The sequence below is a fragment of the Taurulus bubalis genome (assembly GCF_910589615.1).
Source record: "Taurulus bubalis genome assembly, chromosome: 5".
Taxonomy (NCBI): Eukaryota; Metazoa; Chordata; class Actinopteri; order Perciformes; family Cottidae; genus Taurulus; species Taurulus bubalis.
The window spans coordinates 10,621,434-10,646,193 of NC_136593.1; the positions used below are offsets into that span (position 1 = coordinate 10,621,434).

The following is a 24,760-nucleotide window of genomic DNA, read 5'->3' on the forward strand; positions in this document are numbered from 1 at the left end:
CGAGGAAATCAGTACATTTCATGAAATAAGTGCAAGCAGCAACATCAGCGGTTGTCCCAGTGACGTTGACAACAGGAACATTAGACTTTAATGACACCCTGATAAGATCTTATAATCATGTTCTCATATGACATGATGTGAAATAATATGACACAAAAATACAAATCGACATGGAAGATGAAAAGAGTCGTTAATAGACAGTTATGTGGATGGCTTCTTTGACTGAGGCCTTGGTTGTTGAGGTGTTTTTGCGAAGCTGATTTTGGGCCAGTTGCTATGACAGCTGCTGCTCTGTCAGCTCGGCTAGTGCTCCAATTCAGTTTCACCTCACTATGACCAGTTTATCTAAAATGAAACAGGAATTTCTGCCCCCCACCACTCCCAATATCAGTTTTTTTAGAACACTCACCAAGGTTTTGTTTTGTCTTCCTGCTCGTGATGTGAGAAACGCCTCATTTCCTGCCTCTCTGCAATGTCCCTGATCATGTCTCTGTGTATTCGAAGGTCTGTTCGAGTAAACGAAGCATTCACAGGCCAGATCTGCAGGAGTTTGAGTGGGTTGAGGTGTCAGCTTTTCACCAGTTGGCTGGAGGTTGGCTGGGCTCTGCACTGCCTGAATGGTCCAGCTCTGCACTGTCACAGTCTGAGTCATCATACAGGCCCTGGTGTGAAGGAAAACCATGAATTATGTGAGTTTGAGCAGCAACAGACTCCAAAGTGGACTGATTCTGCCCTATTATCAGCGGATTCTGCCCTATTATCTGCATTTTAGTATATGTTAGCTCCTCTATATACAATACACATCAGTCTATATTCTCTTTTTATTCACTCTCTTCTGCCCACCTCAAAATTATGATCATTATTAGCGAGCTGGGTCTTTACTTGTCGGAGAATAGCTTCCTTCTCAGACAACCCGTCAGAGCCCAGCTGGGTCGAGTCGGACGGGTCGGCGGGAATCTCCGAGCCCTGAGACAGCAGGTCGTCGCTCTTGTCGTCGAGACGCTCGTCGGTGTTGGTGCTGACCACGTCCGGGGTGCCGCTGTGGGAGTGGTCGGTGGTGTTTCCCTCCTCGCCGTCCGACACCGACAAGTTCTCTGAGCTGAAGGTGGACAGGGACTGGCACTTGCTCATGCTCACAGGACGCCTGCGTGGAAAAAGCAACGGGAAAGATAAGTACTTTACAGCAGAGAGGAATGATGGTCTCTTCACCCACATTTGGCTGAACATAAGGACCACACTTGCATCATTTCTTTGTTGCTAATATTCACATACACTGTATGGATGTACAGAGGGACATATAAATAGAGCAGACCTTCAATAACTATATTTAAGTTTTCAAAAACTCGTACCGTCTCCTTGGCAACTCCACTTCACTGTCCACCTCTCCTTCCTCTTCCTCTGACGACACTCCACGTCTCTGCAGGGAAAATAGTATGCATGAAACCTCAATTATTCCATGTCTCATTTCACTTTAATCACCCTGACTCCTGCCAAGACCCCTGAGCCGTCTGGTAAGATATGACCCTGATGACACCCTGGGTTCAAGCTGTTCACGGTGTCACGGTGTCACGGAGATTTTGGGATGACTGAATCCTAAATGCTTTTTGCTACTTATACATATTCATCATTCATTTCTAACTTGTGGCCCATAAAATGTCCCCAGCTAACTCGTGTTAAATAGGAATTTGAAGTTGCAACTACCAAGACTGACAAATGCACAGGTGGCAGTAATTAACCACTTGAATATCGTCTTTTCACCGCAATCTGTGGTTTCTGTGTGTTATCATTAGTTGTAGCATGGAATCTATAATAAAATGAAGCTATTATATAAATATATTAAACAGATTAAAGTAAAAAAAGGTTGTGACTATCTGGACTTCAGTGTCAATTAATACAGCAAAACAATTCAACCTGCATAGCATGACAGCATTTTTCTATTGTTTAACACAGATGCTGATTCGTGAATGCCTACAGCGGAAGTCAGACATTATTGGGATGTTCTCGACCTCTACACGAGAAAATTCTCTCTAACTGGACCTCATTGAATTTTAACTGGATCCCCTGAGCTAGACAGTTGTTACTGTTAGTAAATACACCTCGGTTTGCGTCGAGACAGATTCAGTGATAATGGCCAGAAAATGTGTTGCTTAACTGGCAACAAATGAAATCAAAATGGTTGTATTTCCCCAAAGCCCCTCACTGCTAATTAATCTTTGCACCCTTTTACGGCATAAGTGAAAATGATTTCAGGAAACTGGGCCACAATTAGACAATGCTTTGTCTAACTACACTAGACAATGCTTTTGAGAAGCTCACCTGACTGCGTGTGACTGCTGCCCTGTAGAGCAGTGCAGCGGGAGTGAGGCGTTGACTTCTGGGTGAGCGTGTGACCATCACCCCGTCCTCCTTCTCCTCACCCTCGTGGGAAACACGCGGGTTTCCGAGCACTGACGCCCGGCCTGCAGCGGCTCCCCTGCCGCATGGGGAGTCGGGGCTACTGGAGAACGGGATAGAAGCTGCATCCTCGCTGGGCGTGTCACTGCGTGGAGGTGTTTCAGCCAGGTCATCTGTCCCTACATTCACATCTGGTCCCTCCTCGGGTCCTTCAGTGCCTCTACTCTCCCCCAGCCCGGCTGATGCGCTCTGGCTGCCCGCTCTGTCCAGCCCCGGCCTGATCTGCCCCTTCCTCCGGCCTTCCGCCTCCAAGGTGGTTGAAATGAGATCTGGGCTTGAGGAGTACATCTTCTTGAGCAGCAGATCATGCTGCAGGCCTCTGAGGGCTGCACTTGGGTCTAAATGCTGCTTGCTGCTGGGAACAGATGAGGTGGAGTTGACCATGGCTAATGAAGAGGAAAGAGTGGCTTTCAGCTGAGCCAAGTCCCCACTGCTGCCTTTACCGGCCTTCCTGTAGCGGGGTTTTCCTCGCCGTGTTCGGCCAGGTGAGGTAGAGCCCTTGTTGGGGATTGTGACCTGGGTCATGGAAGAATCCAGTTTGGGGAGGATGACCTCGGACTTTAGTAAGTCTGGCCTGGAAAGGACAGAGACAGAAATAATAAAAAAATAAGGGGAAAGAATACACTTTTAAATGCATTCATTGCTTAATAGGTGCAAGGTTATCGTGTGCATTCTTCCCCATACACATTGATGGATGAGGCTGGACATATTCTATATTTCTGTTATTGTCAACAAATTCACGAAATGAATACTGTCCAACTCTTCGACCCTATTTGTGGCACTATCACCAGACTTATCCATTAACATGGCTTTGGGGTTCACATAATATTGAAGAGAAACCAGCCACAAATAAATGCTGTAAACTTAAATAACTCGTCGCTGTCCCACCTCTTGCTGTATGAAGGCAGCTTCTGAGGTACGTTCCGTTTCTTCATGAGCTTCTCCATCGAGTTGGAGGACGCCGACTGTCTGGAGCTTTGGTGCTTTACGCAGCCCGGGTACTTCTTGTCCAGTGAATTCTCCCTCCTGATGTTGAAACACAAAGCCAATACTTCTTTAATGGATGTCAATGGATACTCAGCATGGAATAAGAGAGCACTTTGTTACAAGCAGTGGCCCTGTGTGACTGGGCATAATGGCCCTTCACTTTGCATTACGGATTCCCTTTTATGTGCTCTTTCATTTAAAAGAAAAAAAACACTGCTTAACCACTGTTGATAGATAAAACCATTAGTTCAAAGTATTTGAACAATTACAACCCTAGTTTTCCAACTGTTAAAGTGCAATACATAAAAACATGTCTGTACCATCCTAGTCTACTTGATTTCTAACAATACATTTGGCAGGACTTGATAAATGCTAAATGCTTTTCACTCACATTCTCAGTGCAACCTGACAGAACTCTGGTTCGAAAATGTCCAGATGCGCAAAGCTGATAAGAGACCTATCCACACAGTCTGGAAGCTGTTTATTCTGCCAAAAGTGCATCTACTAAACATTGACTTATGCAAACAAGTATTTTATGTTTTCAATTAATTTAGAGCACTTTGTAGAAACCTGCTTTTACTTTGACAATAAACAGACTTTGTAAATCAACACCAAAAGCCAGAAAAGCCAGAAAAGCCCTTTGATTCAATGTCAAAAACATGAAAACTTTCAAAGGAGGTGAATATAAAATAAATGAAAAAATGTACTTTTAATCAATGGCAGTTTTCCTACTTATGCAGTTCTTTCTCTTTGATCTCCAGCTGCAGCATGATGGCATTGAGTTCCATGTAGAGATTGTTGGCTCTCTCCAGTTTCCTCTCATAGTGCTCTCGGATGTCCAGTGCATGTCTGTGTGGAGAGATATATGGGAGAAGAACTTAAATACATTTATCTAATTTATGGGTTTTTCAATGGTTGGCTTATCCTTATGTCATATATATCCACATCTGTATTTCAGGAAGTTCATCCTCTTTGTGTGTCCATGTTACACTTTCTTTGCTCACCTGAGTTCTTCTCTGCGTCTTTTGATCAGCTCCTCGTCCAGCCTGTGAATACACGTCCCCTCGGACTTGATCTTCTCAAAGTGGTGCCTCACCTCATCCCTCCACTCCACCTGGGGAAACACATAAAACACATCCATCAGAGCAGGTATTAATGAGTTACAGTAACTGAATGTTCCACCATTTTACAGGTCCAAGAATAACAAAGAAGGGTATAAAGGGTTCAGATCATTTTAGTGTCTTCTTCATCTTCTAATATTACTAGTACTACCAATACTATGATCTGTATTAGAGTATTCCCTCACAATAATCCATCATTGTTTTCATTTATGACCTGTAGAGGTCAGACATCCCCACTTTATTTTATGTTTTATACTCCGAGTAGTGAAATTACTCTCTCTGTAGCTGGAGTTACAACAGGAGACCAAGCAGGTACCTGCTCCATATTTAGAATTTTATATTTTGGTAGCTTGTTCTTTCCATCTACAACACTTTCTAAGCAACTGTTTTTAATTTCTGTGTTTTACTATTATGATTTGTACACTTGGAAAATGCTGCCATTTCTATGTTTTTGGTTGGGATAATAAAGTATGGCTCAACTTAATTTGAATAATACTATTAACAACAGGCGATATCAATATTGAGAATAAACTTCATTGCACCTTGATCTGGTAAAAAAAAGCTCTTAATTTGCAGAGCGACTGAGAGTTCCCATTTATCATTGAAAAGAAACCCATTAAGCTGTCAGATAATAATCGATACACGGAGAGCAAAACTGAACATGAACTGACATGACATAAGCACAAAAAAAAAGATGCAGCGTGAGCCTTTTCTAGCACACAGTGGAGCGTGACAGCTGTTATCTGATACCTGCCATATCAAAGGACAAAGGAAGTCTGATATACAAGTGTGCATGTACATGCATGTGCGTGCACCATGTGTGTGTATTTCTGCCTGCGCATGAGTGATGCTCTTCTTATTAAGCTAATGGACTCTTGTGCGCACTCTTCTATATCTCCAGTCCCCTCTTTCTCCTCACTCTTTACTCTCTGCGCGCTACCATTAAAGCGATCAATACACTCCAGCAGCAAATACTTCTTTCTAACGTCACGAGAAAAATCCATTATGGGGCACAGAGGAGAGAAACTGGGGAGGGTTGCAGCGGGGGAAGGGGAACAGGGAGAAATAAAGGATCAAGGATAAGTGGAGAGAGTGAAAGAGGTTTGTATTTTGCATCATGAGCCATAAAAGAAGGAGGACGCAGTGGGTTGCTGCGAGGAGGAAATTAAATCTTGTGAATTGTGTGTGTTTGAGTGCATGAGTGTGTCTTACGATTATTCATGCTTGAGTTATAAATGGATCTGTGGTTCTGCATGGTAGAGTAAAGACATATCTTCCGCGTAATTATACTTTTCTGCCTCCTGTCCTTCATCTGTTTGGGTTCGCAGTGGTCCAACATATTTGTCATTGGCCTCCCCATCCCCCACCCTTTCACAGACACACCCTCTCCCTTACATAGACCTTCACCATTTTGCTTGGATATGATGGGAGGCTGAAATCTGTGACAAGGAACAAAGACCAAGAAACCAACAATAATATGTTGTGATTGAAAGGACAGGTATTATTAGTTGGGGGTCCCGAGGGGCCTGGGGCCCTCAGTGCCGCTGCACTGCTTGTAGTTACTGCAGCAGACTGGAAACGAATGTGAGTGAGTTGACAGCAAAATTACTATTAGAGATACTAGATGCTGTTGACAGGAGGTTTTCTATTAAGAGAAATATAGAGCTCATGCATACCTCATCTGATCTGTCTATTTATTTAGATATATTTTACAAGGGAGACTGAGACTTGATGCTTCTCAAATATATGTCCCCTAATTACACATATAAAGTGTCTGAACACGATTTTTTTTAATTGAATGCTGTTTCACTTTATTCCCCCTTTTCTGTCTACTTTCAATGTTATATCTAAACACTACTGAAAAAGTCAAAACATGTCATTAAATTAAATTGTACTCCAAAGTTAGACTGCTGGCAGAGATAAGAGAAACTTACCTGAGACTGAAAGTAGGATTCTTGTGGAGTCGATAGTATATCTGCTGAGGCGATGTCAAGATGCAGGAGAATCTGTCGGAAGGAAGGCCTGTTTCGTGGCTTACAGTTCCTGTGAAAAATGGAATCAAATATTTGGTCAGAAATGCAAGAAACATGGAAATTAATGACCTTTCCTGTCTTATTATTTGAGCTCCCTCTGAGTAAACTATTTTTTAATATTGTTTTTATGTCTCTCAGCCTTCTTAAAGCTTCTAACTTCATTATATTCTCTTAGTGCTGAGGCCTCGACATCATTCTTCTTCCATCCATCTCTGTCTGCTACCTTCCTCCTCCTCCTTCTCCTCCCTTCCACTCACCAACATTGCCTGAGGAGCAGTTTGAAGCTGTCCGGGCAGCTATCAGGTACAGGCAGATGGAGACTGTTGTTGCCCACTCCCCAGATGATAGCGGAGGAGTCCACGTCCTTATAGGGCACCTCTCCTGTCAGCATCTCCCACAGCACGACACCGAAGGACCTAAAAGATGCAAAGTTTTTACTTTTCAGACACATTGATAAAGATGTAAAGTGAACTGATGAAAGGGAGCGTGACTGAAATGTCACACTTTTAACTCTACGGAAATAAATCTTGAGATTTAAATTACAAATGTTACATCTGATAGGTACTGTAAAAAAAAAAAAAAAAAGAGCCTTTGATGCTAATGCCTTGTGGGCAGTCTTTGGTGGCTTATTATCAAGGTTTAATCAGTTTGGTATGAAAACTTTGATCACTGCTAAAAATGTTCTATCGTTAGAATCATGTAAACGAATGCTAAATAGTTATACTAGTTAAGCATAATCTGTATATTGTGGATTCCCTTTTATGTCAATTGGTGCAATATAAATACATTTTTAAATGCATTTTATTCTGTCTATATATAATAATGTGATTGTGGATTCTGTTTTTATTACTGTTTATTTATATTACTTGTTTATTTTATTTTATTATGTGTCTGTTGTGTGCCCTGTATCTATCTGCTGTTGTAATCCTGCAATTTCCCCACTGCAGGACTAATAAAGGAATATCTTATCATTTGTACATGTAGGTTTCATGATTCATATATACACCATGATAAATACATCACAGTCACATCAAGTTTTACTACGAGACAAAGCTTTATTTCATCACAGGTCAGTGTTTCATTGATGAGCTCCATCTTTGTGAGGTAAAAGCGAGCAGGAGAGTGGGCCCACAGGAAAAGGTAACTAAGGTACGTCTGTTGTGGGTTGGTGACTCCTAGAGTTGCCATGGTGACCACTTACAGTATCCAAGGTGCCAATAGCATCACACACAGCATCGAGGAGGTGTGCGGTGTTGTGTTTACATGTGTATTTTTAGTCTCCTCCATCTACTTGTTTTTGATTCATGATACACATGTGCAAGAAGAGATACTTGATTTCAAGGTTGAACCAGTTTAAATATGAGCTCTTATTTGTTGGTTTATTTCTATGCAGCGCAACATCATTCAGTAATGGAATGAATGGTCCATTTGGCAATTCAGTGACACTTATCTTAAAGTAGCAAAAGAACAAATATGCCATTACAAATAAAAGTGATGCAGTGCACTTAAAATAAAGCTGCTCTCCACGTCTGTTGCAGTAATTTTTACTGAAAGATAGAAAACGGATAATCACCACTTTGCTGTTGTTGTTTTGAACCAAATTTTACTCTTGCAATCAAATTAATTTTGCTTGATAATTTTATACAGAAGCTTAATAACTAAGTGAAACACATTATTGCTGTTTTGTTCATTTAATGTATTCTGTTAAATTCTAGCTCTGGCTTTCTTAGTATAGTCCGTATCAAAGATCAGACAGGAACATGAGCTGTACCAGTTGTATGTCAGCATAACACAAAACTGAATACATACAACACAATACTTCGCAATATAATACTGACTCTTTTCATGGTATGAACTGCGACATAGTTGACATACATTTCAGCAAAACTGGACAGTATACACCCATGCTTTGCTTTCTTTCAACATGAAAAGCTTTTTAATCCTATTTTCACTTCTCTGCTAATGCACTGCTGGCCCTGGGCCAAACCATCCGCAGGCTTGGAAGGTTATTCCAGCCTCTCCTGAGCACTGCAGCATCTGGCAAATCAATTATTAAATTAGCCAGCGTTCCTTTCAGGACGGAGAGGAAGAGTGATGTAGGGATGTAGGATGGGAGAGAGAGAGGGGGGAAATGTATTGGGGGAGATCAGGGCTTAACATAGGGCAACCCATCAGATTTGGCCGAGGCCCTATAGAATTTCATGTAATGAGATATTGTACATAATACTCAATAGATTTTCTGGAAATAGGATCCTGCGCTCTATACTGTAGTAGACTGTAACTAATGAGATTTTATGTTGATTCAATGACAGATAAGACAAATCACAAAGGGAAATTGCAGAGGTTCAACAGTGCAAAAGGACAGTGTAAAAGGGTTATGACACCTACCAAATATCCACTTTCTCTGAGACGGGTTCGTTGCGTATCACTTCAGGAGCCATCCAGGCCACCGTACCAGCAAAAGACATCTTGGTGCTCTTGTCACTGAGCTCCTTGGATGTGCCAAAATCAGAAATCTTCACTGCGTCATCGTAAGTGATCAGCATGCTGGAATGAAATAATGGACGCAGGGTTTATATATGAGTCTGTGTACTGTGTACAAAAAAACATCTTAAAGTTAAATCGGCTGTTATCAAAATGTTTATTAAATGTAAAGCTATTCAAAACAATCATTGGGTCAGTGAGTAACATGACACTCAATTGTTTTGTAAAAAACAGTGGTGTGGCAGTTAAACCCTTGCAGAGTTAGACATTTGCCCAATCACAGCATCTAAATTGGTCCAATCAATGTATCTTTGTAAAGTAGTGCTTCCCAAGCTGAAGGCCACTAGATAAAACTAATGGTTTGCGAGATGATTAAAAGGAGGAAGAAGAAGAAAAAAAATTCTGGATAATTGATTCTCTTCAGGCGTCTAAAAGGCATTAAAATGAACTGAACATTCTAAGTTGGACCTAAGCTTTAATTGTAACTATTTAGTGACTTTTTTGCTTTAGCATTATCGTTTACATTTGGGTTACAGTTAACCACAAAATTAATTTTCATCAAGTCTACAAAACTCACTTTGGTGACTTGAGGTCTCTATGGATGATCTTGTGGAGGTGAAGATAGTTCATGCCCCCGGCGATGCCCATGGCCCAGTCCATGAGCAGGGATGGATGTATCTGCCTGCCTGCTCTCAGCACCTCATACAGCTGTCCCTGGGCACAGTACTCCATGATGATACAGTAGCACGGAGCCTGGGTACAAATACCTCTGTGGAGTGTAGAGATATCAAGACAGAACATATTAGAGTTGATACAATGCCAGGAACGAATGGAAAATCTGAACGTTTATAGACATTTCACTTTCTTGTAGTGGAAAGCTCTGCACACCGTTGGATCTAATAAGTCTACTGATTGTTCCTACTAACTTGAAAGTGATGATGTTGGGGTGTTTGAGCTTGCGCAGGTGCTTGATGTCTGTCTCTTTGATGTTTCGCACTTTCTTAACAGCCACTTCCTGTCCGTGCAGCTTGCCCAGAAAGACGGCGCCCTGCGCTCCGCTGCCCACCCACTGCAGGTCAGATATCTCTTCGAAAGGGATCTCCCACGCCTCTGAGAGTGTGGAAAAAAGATGGAGGCAAAGTAGTTGGTAAGTTTATCGGTGTACAGGTCAACTATGATTACAGAACAGATTGATGATTATCATATTAACTTGTACTGATTACAGGTTATGTTGTCCTGCAAACTCATATTTTTAAGTGAGGCTGATGTGTTCAAAGCAAATACAGTTATTTCTGTATATGTTGAACTATTCATTTAATATGTCAACATTGTTGTCAAAATGTTTAGTCATTTTCAGTTGTAGCATACGTTCAAAATCTGTATCAAAAGCTTAAACTAAGCTAAAGCTTAATAGGCTTTTAGTTTTTATAAATCAAGACAGAAAAAGACACTTCATAGCGAAAAGCCTGAATGTTAAACTGAAGCTAGTAGCACCAAGTATGCGTCAACACAACAAACTGTGCTATTTTACAAATATAGGTTGGTCCTGTCACACTAAAACCTGCAATAAGCCCTGGCTCTTACAGTCAACGCAGAGCCCATGTTTAAATCTTTTTCGGTTGTTGAACCTCACCTTAACCTAAGACTCGGGGTGTGCAAGCAGATAGACAGGAAGCTCTAATCTCTGGGTAATTCTCCCTCAGCCTCCTAAATCCTGTTTAGTGCCATTGTGGGGCTGATGCAAAACAGGGGTCCTATGCTCAGGAGGATGGGGGGGGGGGGGGGGGGGGGGGGATAGGAGGAGGAGGATTTAAGAGCCTAATGTGGATGTACGTTGAATAGGGAGGTGGAGGGGGATGACGGTTGTGGTGGTAGATCTATTTGTGTGTGTGTGTAAAAAGACAAGAAGGGTGTGTGTGTGTGGGGGGGGAATTCCCTCGGGTCGGCAGGGCTCCATGTGGCTGAAGACAGATTATTAATACAGAGACAATTTACAGCCTCCTTTGCTGCTGCTAACTCGCTGAAAGAAGATTTAGACACATTTATCATATTAATAAGGACAATATGAATGATTAATGATCTCCTGATAGATTGAGGACACTGTCTCTAATGAGCCCCTCAAATCCCACAGTAAAAGACATAAGGCCACATCTGACACACCAGAATATTGCCAGGTCTGGTTTGTTTGATCTGAAGAATTGAGGAAATCTAGAGCATCACCAAGCACTTCATAGTCCTTCACAATCAATAAAGGAAAAAAAAAATCGTAGCTTCCTTTTGTGCTACATTGTGCTTTCCAATCAAAGCTTAAGAATAGAGCATTGTGATATGGTATTCAGTGGCGGGCCCCTATTTATGTCACTCTTATATTATCCGTTTTGCTTTTGTGAGTGTGTTTGACTTTATATGAGGCTGCACGGAGGAGGGGAGCAGCGAGGTGCAGATGGGATGGGAGTGATAACAGCACGGGATGAAAAGGAGAGAAAAGGAGACAATGAGAGGTGGAAGGAGGAGGGGAGATGTGGAAGTCAAACGGGTGATAAAATATCAGAAGGCTATAAAGACAAGGATACGTATAAATCTGCCATCTTCAGGCCTGACGTGTGATGCTGTATTTATTCTATCAAGTTTGTTTTGGGCATCTTATCTTACTTTATGTGTTTGTGTCCGTGCTAGATATTAAGTATTTTGTATTTGTGGATGTGTTTATGTGTGTGTATCCGTCCTCGGGCTCCCATATGTGTGTGTGTCAGGTTTGCGTTAATAGAGATGAGAGGCGCAGGGTCGGAGCGTGGCTATGCATAATTCATGGAGCAGATTTGGCAGAGGAGTCCCGGGGGAGTTCTGCGCTATTGTAGTGGCTGCAGACATAAACAACACAGCGTCACAGGGAGCTAGTTTCATTGAGGGGGTGGTACTGGGGAGAAGGTGCGGTGGGCACAAGAGCAGGCGTGGATCGGGGGGAAAAATCAAGGGAAAATAAGTCCTTTGCAGCTTTGATAGAGTCTCTTTCTGGCTGCAGCTCTTTCACACCAAGGAAAGTGTTTGTTTACAACATGGCCTTTGTGGCAGTCATTTTTCTACCAACTGTTTAATGTAATTAAACTGGAGGATAAGATCATTTAATTTGCATGTTAAAGCTTCACACTGGAATTAAATGGGATCTGGTGCTTGTTTCATTGAAAAGCTATAACTAAGGGTGTGTAGATGTGTTTGTGTGTTTCCAGTGAAATGGATGTGACTGCTAGACTTACCATCCAGGCTGTGTTTGTGCTCCGTGGAGTAAGCTTTGCCAATCATAGTCCAGACAGGTCGCAGACACCCAAACAACCCCTCCAGAAACCCTCCGGTAGACTGGCACTGTAGCCTGGCGGCATCCGCTTGGCTCCTGACTGCGCTGCCATCCATCTCCTGCCCCTCTCCCTCCGTCCTTCCATCATGCTCATGGAGCTTCAGGACACTGTTGGCAAAGTGCTCATGTTGTTCCTCGCTTGGTGTCTGGTTGTGGGCAGCAGTCTGCCCCTCTCCACCTCCACCCCCGGGCTCGACAGCACATCCGGTGTCCATGGAGAGGACGTTGCGAATGACGCACTGGGTCGGGGTAAGGTCCATTTCTGGGGTGCAGGGTGTTTCGGCATCAGGGCGGCGGTAGGATGGAGGATCAGAGAGTGGACTGTTGAAGCCGGAAAGAGATGGTGAGGGAGCACGGGATTCATGGATAAGCGCCATGAGGGCCTTTGGTCATCAGAAAAACTAAAGAGCTTGACAAGATCAAACACAGTGAGAGAGGAAGAGAGAAAAATAGGAGGGAAATTGTTATAAATCAAATCAAAGTTAGAATTAATCTCTTATCCTCTGGGAGCAATGAAGGCTGATTCAGCTGAATATTGAGTTTGTAAGAGGGTGTCACCTCTGGAAGATAATTATTAAAGCCTCCCATAAGTAGGACCTTGAGCTATAAGTTATCGTAAGTGGCAGAGGAACTCAGTGGAGGGACTGCTCTGTCTGAACTATCAGCAAATGCAGGCTGACAAGAAGGCACACCTCCCTAAAGCTGTGATCAATATCAAAGAAATGCACATTCATTGTTTCTATGTTGTATCACCCAGTGCTTTGCAGCTTTCTCTAAGGACTGTGCAGGGGTCTATGTTGAGAGTACACAACAACAGTAAAGAACGTGCAATTACAATAAAGTGTTCTTCATCAGCATAGAAGAGTTCCCAACACCTCAGAAACAATGTATTTCTTGCCATTTGAAGATGTAAATAAATGAGTACAGTAGTCAGCACTGCATGTGAGTGATGAGAGTAATGTCATTAACGTATGAGTCATTATGTCTGATATCCAAAGATATGAAATCAATACTAGTATGTGAAACATGATTCAGGATGTGTGGACAAAGGACAAACGAGAAGCCTGTCTGGACCATAAATCAGAGAAAGCCTCAGTTCAGGATTACCCTTGATGAAGTACTGCAGCAAATAATGTCAGACCACCTCTCTAAGGCTAACTTGGCAACCTTAGTGCCTCAGCATCGCAGTACCGCAATCAAGTAATGTCCTTGCATCGTACATCGTGTCCTTACAGAATATTACATACATATTGAATTGCTTTTTGGTTTATGGTTCATGTTCATGAATAACAAAACCAATGTAGGCATAATGGTGCCACAGCTGGTTATTTACATCCTACTGGAGCAACATCACTGGCGTATTAAAATGGAGAAGATCAAATGATGGCTGTATAATAACGAGAGAATTCTGCAAGCCTCTTCAAAGCTTGTCATTTCTCCAAGGAAAACAGCGTATTCACGCTCAGCGGAGAATGAAAACGCATGATTTCTTGTCAGGGCCTTTTTAAGTGATCCAGTCCTCCTCTGCTATCTCTGACAAGCACGACTAAGAGGTGACAGGTTTTACCTGCTTTGTAAAATAATGATACAAATCAACACCCAGCATCTGTGTTGTTGTACTGGGACACAAAACAAACGTGTTTTCTTCTCGAAAATCACAAGCATGCAGGATCGGTTTGCAGGTTATCATAGTTATTGTGAGGGGGGCTTCTGTCCATATCCCATGTCAATTTCAGTATAATTACTAAGCCTAAATGTATTAAGATATTATGCTATTAAGATTATTATAACGTCCACCGTAATGTGACAATTAGTTTCATTACAAGTATGTGCCTGGTATCTGATATATTATCTATCAGCCCTCATACCACGACCTATCGCTGTATATGACCATCCATAATTCATCAAATATGGAGAGAGAAAACATGGAGATAGTCCAAAACAAAACGAAGCCTGAAGGACGCGTCAAACAAGCCAGCACCATGAAGCTCAAAGTCATTATAATCGTCTGCGCACAGAGAATCCAAACCCCGGAGACACATCTGGTGTCTGAAATCTGGAATAATCATTTACATCTGACTGATCCTGCCTGCTAATAGTCCTGCTCCGGCTCTCACTTGATTTATTTCGAGGTATCAGCTGCGGGAGCTGCAGGAGCAGGCTGCGCTCTGTTACATGCCAGTGCATTGTGGATGTGTCGGAGGGGTTTCTTGCGCGCATCATCGCGTCTCCTCGCACCTCCTGCTGCGGTTAAGATTCCCGGTGCACCAGTGGAGCATCACTGACACCCCTGATGTTACAGTCAAACACACTATTGAGGTTCATATTTGAATAATAAAATACACGATGTGCCTTTAACGGATAAAATCAGATGAATATGATCTGCCTTCTCATTGAATAGCATGTAAAAGCAACGTGTCCTACCTCAGTGCCGATAGCTGAAGTCCATCGCTGGTGACTGCAAAAGCTTATTCCAATGTGTGGTTTAGGATTCTAATAACGACCGCCTGATAATTCTCCCTTTCTGGGTTTTTGTCGGTATAATCTGCATCCACGCTCACGCCTCCTCTTCCTCCTCTACTCTCTGCATCCACCGAGGTTTCTCCGCCCTGTGCTGGAAGTCTGCGCCTTCTCTTGCGTTTATCCCAGCGAGCAGTAAACACAGCTCCAGCTCTATACGCTCCCTTGGTTCGCTTGTTTTTCTGCTCCTGCTCCTACTCCGCCTCCTCCTTTTCCAGTCTCCTCTGAGGATGCGATCTACGCACACTCAGGAATTTATACGGCCTAACTCACCTATACTCGTAAACACGACCGTGGAGGAGAGGAGGACGGGGAGGGATGCAGTGCCGGTGTCCTCCTATCAGAGGACAACATGTGCTGTGACGAGCTCACTCCAGTGAGACAGGACGGGACAACGGCAGGTAAACGGGTTTATGAGCGAGTGATGCTACTCTTAGGGGGTCAGCCGGTGCGTGAGGTGATCAAAATGATGTCATCCCCAAAGCATGCAGCATTTGACTGGACAGCCCCGTGTAAATCCCTTCAAACCCTATTAACGCCGTCTGTATCGAGTGTAATTGGTGCATAATCTGTGAGCACAGCCCAGTCTGCCACAGAGGAGACATGAAGGCAGGTCGTTTTTTTTATTATTATCTCCTTCAATCTCTACTGACCCATTTCTCTGGATAGGGAGAGAGTGGGGCAGCGCGGGACCTAAATGGGACTTTCCCCAGGCGTGATTTGTTTCCCTCAGCGACTTTAATTAACCTGAATGAAATAAAATATCACACTCATTTAAACAACTGTCATCTTTCATCACAAATCTCATTTCGTGTTTGCAAATACCACCAGGTTCTCATCGCCCAGGGTTCCTCATTAATCAAGATGTTATTTCCAAGGTCTGGCATGCCATCATGAATGAATGACATCTTTAATATTGTGTAATTTATACAACTATATGCATGCAGGCTCACAAGACACCACAAAGTCAAATAAACCAGATTCAGAATGCGGCTTAAACTGTATATTTCTGTACATAATGTGCCTACAAAGCCACAACATTTTGAAAAAAATTAAATAACAATTAGATGTTCAGACCTTTATGTAATTAAATAAACAATTGTTGCCTTCTTTTCACAGCTTTTAAGACACAAATGGTGTTCTTAAACACATCAAACTGAACAACCATTTGTACACCTCAAATCCTGCTTGAATGGATGCCAGTGTAACTCTACAGGCCAACTAGGAGATCATGAAATCACTGTAAACACAGGAGAATCTTCCAAGAGTCAAACTATTTGGCAGACACAGAGGAAGATGTGAACAGCTGGGGATCCCATGTCTGAGCTTACTATGTCAGTCTAATGGTTGTAGCTACATGACCCTTTTTGAGTGCTAAATCCAAATCCAGCCCTTATCTCCCAGATTAAGCTTGCGTTGGGCTTAAACCCTAACGATGACCTCATCATGTTACTTGTTGACAGCGGGGGAAACACAGACCTGGCCGACGATGTGAGACTGACAAACCGACACAGAAGCCTCCACCTCTTCTTTTCTCTGCAGAGCTTTATGAAATCATGATGAGAAAAAAAAAAATCACACTGGCTGAGTTTGACACCTCCACTGAAATTACAGTTAGGCAAATTGTTTTCATTTGTTCATCTTTGAGTAACTCTGTGCCCTCTGTCTCCACATGAAGCCTTGCCAAATGAAAACAAGATGTCTGAGTACTTTGTGTTTTGTTTCCCCCTGTTGTGGAGGGATACAGAAGCACCAAAACAAGATTTTTTTTCATCACAATTTCATATCCAACAAGGGGAAACAAAGAGCAAGGCATAATAATAACGGGCCTGTTTTATAAAAGTGATTAAATGTTTAACTACTTATTTTCTTTACAACATATTCTAGCAACCGTCTCAGCGGGACACTGTCAGAGAATTGTTGCATTTCTAAAATACAATTTGACAGCAGACTTGATGACTTGTATTCATTTTCATAATCTCATAAAACATTATCTTCAAGTTCCCAAATGAATATGCAAGGGACCCGTGCCAATACTGTGGTTTATGAATGTTTAACGTTGGTTTTAATATCACATGAAATAGAGTGGGAAAAAATCTACTTTAATCATTCTTGCTATTTTATGCCATCCGTATCTATAATTCTGTCTTGAGGCGGTCTGAATGGAGCAGCACATCCTCTGTTCTATTTCTTTCTCTTCAAACTTTCTTCATGATTTATTTATCAGTGCTTGTAGTTGCAGGACGGCTTCTCGTCAGGGAGGTTCAGTCCTCTGAGGGTCTGTGCTGCTGCCTCTGATGTCCACCAACCCAGCTTTTGCTTCTGTTGTGGTAACAACACGCACAGACCGAATGCTGCAGGGTATCACTCCTTATCAGATAAAAACCTCAACTCTAAAAAGTGACAGTTGAAAAAAATAAATATATATATACTCATTCAGTAGGACTCATTTATTTTCAAAGCCTGCACAGCGGATTCAGAAAGAGCTACGTGCGTGCGTTCTCCTGTATGTTACACCGCATGTTTGTCCCGTAAATAAAAGAAAGATATATACTGCACCAGGTGCCCACATTATTACCCAATAAACAAACCAATCTAAACAACTATCAAAAGAAAAAACTATCCTAATACGTCAACAAGATCTAACCTAAATAAGCAAACAACTATAATTAAACAATACTACTTGTGAATAAAAATAACTTATAATATTAAGAAATAGCTCCTACACCGCATATGGGAAATTTAAGACATGTAAGAGAAAATGTGCACACAACAAAGCTTCAATCGGACTATTGAAGGAATGACTGTACAACATTCTGTGGTACCCAACCAAATGGCTGATGTAAAATGCTGCATTGTTTGGCAACATGTCTCATAATCTGTAGGAGGGAATTAACAGAAGCCTGCATTGAAGGATGTCAAGGGGAATGCCATGTGTGTGCACACGAGCCTTTGACTGTGAGTGTACACTATGTTGTGAAAGACCCGGTGCCAAATGGTCACAGATTATCAGTTAAGGGGGAAGGTAGGGACGTGTGTGTGTGTGTGTGTGTGTGTGTGTGTGTGTGTGTGTGTGTGTGTGTGTGTGGTTGGGTGGAGAGCCTATTTATGGATCCTCATCGAGAGCCCCTTGTGTTAGTCATTGTCACTTTCACTCACACACTGTTGAATAGGTGACCAATCACCAAATCCACTCAACTCTGTTCCTACAGGGAACGTGAACAAAAGAAGCGAAGATAATTGGCTCTCTGCTCCGACAACATATTGACTGAAAACGAACAGCAGAATACCAGAGGCATTCGTTTAGATTTCCAATGAAAGAAGACAGCAGAAGTGTGTGTCTATATTCATGTGTTCTTACATCTGGATGTCTGTGGGAACAAACACAATGGAGTGACCCCTTCCTGTCTGTTGGGGAAGCTGATATTGGATGCTATCGTCATCAATCAGGTTGCCACTACTTTGTGTTTCACCCACTGATGGGATTCATTAAGATTGGCGCCAACCAGTATTGGTGGGCGGGCAGAGGGGGTTGGTGGGTGGGGGATTCTCCATTTCAACAAGATGATCTCACCTCCTGTCTGCAGCTCAGCTTCATTCATAAAGTTTGTCCATTCATACACACACACACACACACACACACACACACACACACACACACACACACACACACACACACACACACACACACACACACACACACACACACACACACACAACCAACATATCTCCCAACGGGATGCTGAGGAAACAGTTGAGCCGATGAAGCAATATTCAGGTGAGATCATTGTTGGACGCCAAGGTTCATCTTTCTGTTTCAAAACTCTATCAAGGATGTCTGATGCCGTTAATCATTCGACCTTGCCTGCATTACAGCACCACATACTCAGGAGCGGAAATAAGTCAGCATAGAAAACTGCCAAAATGTTATTAGATAAGAGGTACATTTAGAATTTACAATTACAAAACACTGTGAACATCGGCTTTTAAGTTGATATGGGAAACATCAGCGTTCACCAGATTTGGTAAACATGCCATAATAGCATTTGCAATCCATTTAAAATGAACATCCATTCAAAATTCTTTAAAAAAAATGTATTTTATAAATATTCAATAAAATATAAGTGTATGTTCATAAACTGCATTTTATATATTCTATATTAAATCAGACACTGATCGCACAGCGATGTGTATTACATCTTTTTTTTCAACCAAAAATGATTTTGCGCTGGTTTACTTGGCTGAAAAAAATATTTTGCAGGGGGCACATCACTGAAAAAAGGCTGAGAACTACTAGCGTAGACAAATCATTTATATAGGAGAATATTTTCTCATTGAAAGACGACCAAAGAATGCCACAGAAGATTTTTTTCAATATAACAGATGTTTTTGCTCCGGCAAGAGTTTGATTGATTCATCCAATCACCTGTGATCACCTGCTCCACTTTTTTTAAAAGGGACAGCCCTTTTCGAAAAACAGTTTCTGATGATGGCTTCTCAGATGGTTCTGCGTAAATCCACCATGTTCACCAATTAGTCACTAATTGTGTCTGTCCTGCTGTTTGATAATACGATAAAGTGGGTACAATGGGGTTTTAGAGCTTTTGCCTGCTGTGGCTGAAAATATGACATTGGGGAGAGCTGTGAAAGTGAACCAAACGGCTACCTTCGTGGACAATGAAAAAAAGCTGAAAGTCAATGTAAAACTCATGGTTGATTTATCACTACGAGCAAAAACCATGAAAACTCTTTCACATACAGGTAGTCATGTGATTCATTGTTTACGGACCGACAATTGCGGCTTTCCAATCTATTTCTGACAGTTACAAGATGTGTCCCAGACAACTGGAGAACCATATTGACTCATTTGGGCGTTCACTAAAATATGCAAATCCCACATTTAGATCAAGCAGTGCTTTGATCTTCCAGGGAGATTAGCAATGCGTCTGATTTCCCTTTGAAACCTCGGAGAGGCGAGCAGCCAGCCAGGCAGCCTGCTGTGGAGAGCCTTTGGCAGCCGTCCGGTCAGGAGGGGGTTAATAACAATAAAGAGGAGGTTGGAGAAGCCTTCCTGAAAGTCACGTGATTTGTGCCGGGAAGCGGGGGTGGAGGAGCAGAGGGAGGTGGAGCCGGAGGAGGGGTCTGGAGCGTGTTGCCGTAGAAACAGAATTCTCAGTTGGCCGATGTGAAGTCAGAGGCGTAATATTAGGCGGTGACTGCAGTGAGATGCTGCTGGTGGTGTGAGGTGGGTGGATGGGTGGGGAAGGGGATGGGGATGGGGAGGGGGTGACTCACACTAGAGGACGCACTGTGCATTCTAATGGATGGACCCACATTTGGACGCACACACACTGACTCACACACACCTTCATTGGCTACATCGCCTACCGTCTCTTCCTTATGTTAGATCTCCCATTTTTCTACGCTACACATCGACGACTGTATAACATAGGCCAGCATTATCCTGCACCACTCTACTTCAACTTATAATTAATTAATTATTTCAATGATAGTTCCATTAGTGTTCGCCTTGATGGCTTCACTTGCATGCGTTGAGGGCATCTATTAGAGGGAACCAAATGCTTAGACAGACCAGTAAACTATAGCCATGTAATTGGTGACGCCATAATTGCACAGCACACGTAGCAATTAAAGTGATAATATGTGTAAACCATGCTCAAGATTATCATTGGATTAACTACACTTCTCAAATGCCCTTGAGTGGAGGGAATCACCAGCTGTTTCTGGGGAAGTGTTAATAATTATGCGGGCGATTTTTTTTAGGCTGTTGTTTAAAGGGTCTACCCTTTTGGCCGCAAGGAGATCAGTTTGTTTCTCATTAGATCTGTTGTGAGAAAGTCCGTGCTAATGAACCTTTTCTCTCAGGGCAAGAAAGCAGAAGCACTAAGAAGATTTTTTTCTCAAACGCACAAATGTGAATCCATAAAAAGAATTGTGATGCTTCAGGGGTTCATGAAGGCAATTCATTACAACAGCCAACGCTCATGGCGGTGAGAATGAGACAACCAACATGTGTAAAATTATGTTTAATTATGTTTATGGATTCTCTTAATTCATGGGATGCATATGTATTTGATCTAACACTTTGATATAACAAGTAGAGGCAAAGAAAGTGAATCTTAAGTAATGAAGTGAACAGAGGCTGGACATATTTTGTTAATTTCATGGTCATAAATCATTGTTATAATGTAAATGTCATTTGTAAGCATATAACATACATTTTCTTTTTTTTATTTCAGGGGAGAGGGGAGGGGGGGACTTGGTGATGTCAACTGCTTGAACCTTTATAACAAAAAATACATAATATTTCGATATTTGTGTCATCAAACATAATAAGTAATGAGAAGCATTATTTAAACATTTTTATGTGCTTTTTTTGTCTATGTTTCCTCGCAAAAAACATAATTGTCATATCTTTGTTTTCCAGTTTACTATTTTACATTCACAATGGAGACAGCCTATCTTCTGCAGTTCAAAGCAGCCCCTGCAGTGTTATAACTCAGGGGAATGTGACGCACACTTGCCCCATAGCAAATAATTGACTTTTTGATTGAATGCTGCTTTGCTCTTCCTTTTAAGGAAAGCCAAGGCAGGTTCCTTTCCCATCATCGCTGCATGTAGAACTGGAAGCAGCAGGGAAGATCACAGGCAGTGTGACGTTTTCTCGGCCCCCACCCACAGCTGCATCTCATGGTTTGGAGCGAGCCAATGGGGTGGAGGGAAAGCTGGCCGTCTGTGCTGGCTGGTCAGGATCAACATTATCTTCAGTCTCGTTTATTTCAGTTTGCCAGTGACTATGACTCATTCAATTTTTGGGAAAAAGGGGCAGCTACAGCACCATAAACCTCAAGGAAAAACCAAAATAAACCGGATATCTCTGGATTCTTATGAGTCCATCTATGTTTAAATGATTTTTGTTATGAGTTATGAGTTAAAAGTTATTTGAAAATGAAATGCCATCTCGAAGAATGTTCTTCCTTTGTTTAAATAATCCAAGTTGCACTTAATTCCTGCACAGTGACATAATTCTGCATACTATGCAATCATGAGCTTGAGTCAATGTTTTTTTCTTTCTTGAGACCCCTCACATTGATCTATTATTGATGTGGAATTCTCAGTCTGTCTTGAACGTGTCTTATCTGGTATGCAGCTGTAGATATCCAGTAATATTCTATCAACACACATCCCTTGTTAAATATGAGATGATCTTTTTCTCATTTGCCTAATATATTCAGAATAATAAGAGATAGTGGCATTGTTTCCTAAATTTGTATTCAGGAGGAATACCAGTCACCAATTATACACTGCTATGCTAATTATCCACTTGACCTGATCACATATTACCTGTTTTAAGAGTCATTAGTTCATCTATAGTAAAGACGCCAATTATCCTTTGTTACAATACTGTGATGGAAGTGATGGAGTATTTAACAAAAGTTGTATGACATGTGTAAAAAAGAAATGTTGTAGCCAACATCCACCAAACATCCATAGTGCAACATCACCAGGCGAGTTTAGCCTGTTGTTTCATCAAGTGCGCTGTCCATGGTGCTGATCAGACCCATAAGACCCTAATGGCCAATGCAAAAACGGACATATTTACTAATTTGACCGGGGACAATGGTCAGAGGTTGGAATACAATGTTTTTTATTATCTTGTTTTTAATCTCATAATCTAATTATTATGAAACGAATACAAAAAACTCTGTGATAGTATCTCGATCAAATTATTTTGTGATTCATTTCAAACATTATTTCTATAAATGTTTCGTTTTTCCAGCGTATGAAACTATAACTGAAACAACTGAACCGTCTTTTCAAGAGAAACCCTATAACCTCACCCTCTAAGGTAAATGGAAGCCTCCCTCAAATCAATGTTTATCGATTTAATTAAGCTAAAATAAAGAGTTGTCAACGTGCCTGGCGAGCTGCTAATATGCGACCAAAGCCAGGCATCTCAGCAGAACGATTGACCTATAGCGCCACCTTGCTGTTGTAAATGTAACCACCGTCGCACCAAATGTCTCACTGTACTGCTAGACTAGATCAAAAACGTGTGGCTTTGGCAGACTGCCCATTGTTCCGAAAGACATAAATTGCATCTCTAAAACTCTGAAACAGCATACATATGTGCATTATTGCTGGTGCAATGTGCGCACACAGCATTAGATTAGGACATTCAAACTGAACAGCATTCCCAGCATCGCCGGGATAATTCATGCACTGCAGGAAACAGATTCAGCTATAAATAAAAAACTACCTTTAACAGGATAGGCAGCCACGCAGCCAAATGGTTTTCAGTGGTCGTTCAGTTCACACGAGAAAACCGTGAGAGCCGTTGTGCCTCTTCAGGGTGAATACAACAGTGGTCCCATCTGGTTAATTACCTTGTCAATAAACCTTGAAGGTAATACCGCGAGAACTAGAGTTGGGGATGAGAGTTGAGTCTGACCCTCCTTAATAAACCCAACCTAATTTCAATGTGCCTGTATTTGCATTAACTGCAATCCCTTGTACCAATATAATTAAATGCACACTTTCGGCAAGCACAATAACAACAACAGCAGCAACAACAACAACAACAACAACATAGGTTATAAAACGAGACTTTTACACAAGGCCTGTAGATTAGCTAAAACATCTGACCTGCCTGTAGGTCTTTACAATTGCAGTGTCTATTCTGGTTTAGAGTGTATGGGCATTTTATCATACAAATGTGTAGATCTTATAACAACTTGCCACAGTGAACCTTCTGACAGTTACCCAATTTACTTGGTTAGTAATGCTAATGATTTTTTTGCAAAGATGATCTTTTTTTAAAAATGTTATTATATAGATAGATATACTTTATTTATCCCCAGGGGGGACTTTGTTTGTAGCAGCAGCACGCAAGTTACAGAGTAAACATAACAATATTAAGTATGAAAATACTCAATATATACAACACAATAAAATAGCAGAGCAGAACAATGCAAAAATTAAACATACATACAGTGTATATAAAGTACATACAGTGAAATAGAATAGGTATTACATTAACTAACTAACAAAAGCGGTGCTAGGGTGATTGATATTGTCAAGTTATGGCTTTGGACCTATCCGCCTCCCCACTTGATAGGGATTGGTGCATCTACCCGGATTTAAACGGGTTTCACTCAGAATGACGACAAACTTCTTCCTTTTTTCTTTCTCCTTTTATTCTAGAATCAAGCCACTGCAGTCATTTTCATTCGCGCCATACAGCAACGAAAGAGGTGAAAAACCTTTGGAGGGAAAACAGAAAACCCCCATTTCAAATATGCCAGCAAAGAAATCTTTCCAATTTGCACCCGTGCACAAAACCTACCTTCACCACCTACAGATCCCCAGCTGTGCTTCCACCAACATGTACATTGCAAACAATATAACGAGACACCAGACAATCAACCTAAGACAAACTCCCCATTTAACCCCAACGATATCTGTCCCAACCAATTCACCCCTGCACAAGTGAGTGAGCGCGCTGCGGAGCCCCATGACGTCGCTGACGCTCCCACACTGGCGGTGAAAGTGAAAGTCAGTCAGTCAGCGTTCAGAATTTGCCTCTTACCGGCTGCCTCTCCGGACTTGTCGATGCCCCGTTATTGCCGCAGATCATCTGCTTTGTACTCTCTCTTTTTTTTTGCTTGCGGCGTTTGCTCCTCCCCTCTTAAGTGCGCCCCGTGGTTATTTCCGGTTCCGTTTTCAATTACTTTGCTTACGACCCACCTGTCCGTTCCTATTTTATGTTTTACTTTCTATTTATCTTA

General features: G+C 41.9%; 1 protein-coding gene across 1 annotated transcript; it reads right to left on the reverse strand.

Moving 5' to 3' along the window:
- Window positions 1-575: 575 nt before the first annotated feature.
- LOC306736348 (mitogen-activated protein kinase kinase kinase 12-like) lies at window positions 576-12,808 on the reverse strand (the record flags this gene model as incomplete). The annotated part of the gene is made up of 13 exons (XM_079217973.1): window positions 576-662; window positions 844-1,144; window positions 1,350-1,417; window positions 2,317-3,028; window positions 3,343-3,480; window positions 4,174-4,290; window positions 4,446-4,555; window positions 6,497-6,605; window positions 6,853-7,011; window positions 8,984-9,142; window positions 9,657-9,848; window positions 10,006-10,189; window positions 12,334-12,808. The coding sequence occupies 13 exons, from the start codon at window positions 12,806-12,808 to the stop codon at window positions 576-578; spliced, it is 2,811 nt and encodes a 936-aa protein (XP_079074099.1).
- Window positions 12,809-24,760: the final 11,952 nt, after the last annotated feature.